This window comes from Coregonus lavaretus (genome assembly GCF_964263955.1).
Source record: "Coregonus lavaretus genome assembly, chromosome: 4".
Classification (NCBI taxonomy): domain Eukaryota; kingdom Metazoa; phylum Chordata; class Actinopteri; order Salmoniformes; family Salmonidae; genus Coregonus; species Coregonus lavaretus.
The window spans coordinates 6,492,059-6,495,439 of NC_139991.1; the positions used below are offsets into that span (position 1 = coordinate 6,492,059).

Here is a 3,381-nt window from a genome sequence, read left to right on the forward strand (position 1 = left end):
TAATATGACAGAATGTGAGCTATCTGGACAGTATCAGTTTGAACAGTGAGGTCCAGCTGCTATGGAGGCCCATCAGAGGGGCTGCTTCCCCAGCAGGTAGGCTAGTAGTGTCAGCTAGCCATGGACATATCCCTCTGTGGAAGGAGGACTACCTGTAATATGCCTTTGATATATGCACTTGTCACTGTCCTAATGACCAATCCCTCTGTGTGGAGTCCCGCGCAGGGCTTGGAGGAGGAGATGGGCTCATCTTTCAGCTACTTATGTTAATGTCCTCACTCTTCCTCCCCAATCCACTCCCCCATGTAGCTCATCTCTGCCTGTGCTCAGGTGGCCCTCACCTGATTCAGCGTGTAGAAGAATTGAGCTGTGAGGGAGCCATTTCTCATACAACTAGGCCACAACTGAATAATCCTAGTGTAAATGAGTGTCTCAATACAATGTCGACTACATTACACAACAAAACATTGGCATAAATGGACACCAACTCCTAAATGTGATGAAAAGTCCTTTGAATGTGTATATTTATCCTTATAGCCAAGGAAGTATAATTTGCATCTAGGTTGATATTTTTACTTACATCAGATCTACATATTTGATTGGGGCACGTGACTCCCACCTAATGTGCCACAGGTGTGGTAGTGGTATTTATTATTGTGAATACCACGCCTTGGTAATTCGACTTTATCATGTAAATTCACCTGAAAGAATTTTTAAGAGCATGCCCTTGGGTGGTGGGAGTTTTTACGGAGGAAGTGACAAACAATGTGAAGGACAATGTTTCCAACACTCAATTTGTCCGAGTCCGACACCAATCTAACCAGCACCGATACGCAAATACTTCTAGAACGGCACCGGCCCATTAAAATTGGCATAATATCAGTTTTAGGAGCGATGATCACGTTGGGAAATATTGCAGTTATTCTGGTGATTTCTTCATCGGTGTCCGGCTGGTCAAGGAACTCTCGATACTTTTTACTCTCACTCACCGGTGCTGATTCGGCGTTTGGACTGATCATCACGCCCTTGAATCTGTGCGTCAGTCTTGCGAAAGATTACAGCGAAGGCCCAGACACCCTCTGTCACATTGTGGCTTTCTTCAACGCGACGATCTATTCGACTTGCATGTACACACTGGCTACAATAAGTCTAGAAAGATACATTGCAGTGTTTTACCCGCTGAAGTACTCCTCACTGATGACCAGGAGAAGAACGCTGCTTCTGATCGCGTTTGCATGGTGTTTTCCTCCATTTTTACTTGTGCCCATATCTTTTCCCAACGGGATAATTGAGGTCCATTTTTCTACAGCGTCACTAGTTTGCAATCCATCGTACTTTACTAACGTTGTGTACACGCTAACGTTGACGTGCCTCATCTTCTTTCCTTGTTCAATCATCATGACTTGCGCAAACCTGCGCCTTTGGTTTGCTGCAAAGAGACAGCGGTTAAAGATGCGCACACAACATCTGGGTCGTCACAACAGACCCGACGTAGCCTCCAGGGTGCTTGTCCCTGTGATGACTGTATACTACACATGTTGGACGCCGTGCATGGCGGCAATTATCTATAATGGTGAGTAGGCCTATAGAAGGAACCAGTTGGTTTACATTTAGGGGATGCAGGAAACTTTTTAAACTTGTAGATGGAACATCTAAAATTCAGACAGGGTGCATGCTTTTCCCAAAGTCACCACCCTCCTATATGAGCTCAGGAAAATAACCCTAACAAATGTAGGCTACAAGGCTGTAAAGTGGAAATGCCAATGTGCTGGGTGTAAGATAACTGAGGTAGGCTGATGAATCAGACTGTGATACCGGCAACTTCTGGTATACAGCCTGAAACTAAGCAGTGTAAACGGGGAACGTTTCCTTATAAGCAAGAATCTTGAATAAATATACATTACATTTTACCCTACTGGTTGTCAGTATAGTTGGTCGTTCAGTGGATCTACTTCTGAGACAAATTAGCCACAGGAAAGTGTTATTTACCTGACTTTTTAGAGCGCTGGGATTGCTGCTGAATTATTTATCACCTGGCACATGCGGAAAACCATGTAAACACCTGCAAGACTTTGGTCAGTATGCATGCATGTCCTTTAGGCTTGTGCACATGCCCTGGGTCAGGAGCAAACACATCTTGATTGTCACATAGTCCCACATTTTTAAGTCTGTAATAATACTTTTCTGTGGATATTTTGTCTCAAATTTCAACCCACTGAAGAACTAACCCCACGGACAATCGGCAGAGTAAGTTAACATCATTTTATTCAACGTTCGTGATAGACAAGGGACGTTTTAGTTTTTCGTTATTTGTAAATGTGTTTGCCTAAAGGCGCCGCATACTAGGTTCGGTTTGGTAACTTGGCTAGGTGAAGTTTTTGCAGAGGAGATCTTAGTCGTGCAATTTTACATCTAACTAAGATGTTTGGTGCAGTATTTCTCAAGTGAAAAAATGCACATGAAAACTAGTCGTCTCTTCTTGAATGACAACAAAGACTTAAAAAGAAGGATCCCGTCCATAGTTCCCACACCTACTAGAAGTAGTACTTTTGATGATCACTGAAGAAGGGATGTAGACTTTGGCGAACTTTGACTTGCCTCAAGAAAAAATGTATCCGCGAACAGACACAAAAAAAGAGAACCTGGCAAACACTAAAACAAATAAAAAGTCACATTTTCATCATAATATAGCCTATGTGAAAACTGTTTTGACTGGGAAGCATGTGACAGGTTTTACTCAGGAGGCCTATATGATGTGTTTAATGTCAAAGCTTGTGCTTAGTCCGTCTTTTATTTCATAGCCCTATGTTGGCCCTTTTATGTATTTCTCTCTCTCTCTGTTGTCTCTTCCACCAGCCATCTCAGGAAACAGAGTTCCGGAGTGGATGGAGTTTGTGGTGGTGTGGCTACCAACCTCCAACGGTTTCCTCAACTGCATCTTCTACTTCTGGATCAACCACAGCTTCCGTAGAAAGTTCTGCCTGCTCTTCCAGCGGCTGTGTCTCACAGTGTGCCCAGATTTGGCCAAGGCCCTGGGCTGCACAGCCAGCTCACAGACTGGAGTATGGGACAATAACAACACCCTCCCGGAACGCTGCTCCAGTGTGTCGTCAACCTGCAACCTGATCACCCTGGCCAGTGACACCCCCTTCTGAGGGATTCGACTCCTCATAGACATGGTACTCACTCACATTATTCAATGATACATCTGGTAAGTTTCAACACCAAACACCTGAAGGACATTTAGGAGAGCTGCTTTGTATTGAGATCGTGCTAACAGGTTATATTTAAAAACAAAAAGTGTGGCAAGGAGACATGGGAGTGCTGTCAGGCCATGGCGTGGTGTTTGACAGGGCTTTATAAAGCATCTATCTTCCTCAC

General features: G+C 44.0%; 1 protein-coding gene across 1 annotated transcript; it reads left to right on the top strand.

Annotated features, from left to right (window-relative positions):
* Positions 1 to 777: 777 nt before the first annotated feature.
* LOC311127083 (adenosine receptor A2b-like) lies at positions 778 to 3,155 on the top strand (the record flags this gene model as incomplete). Its single annotated transcript, XM_084158848.1, has 2 exons — positions 778 to 1,573; positions 2,857 to 3,155. 2 exons carry the CDS (start codon positions 778 to 780, stop codon positions 3,153 to 3,155), a joined length of 1,095 nt encoding a protein of 364 aa, XP_084014974.1.
* Positions 3,156 to 3,381: the final 226 nt, after the last annotated feature.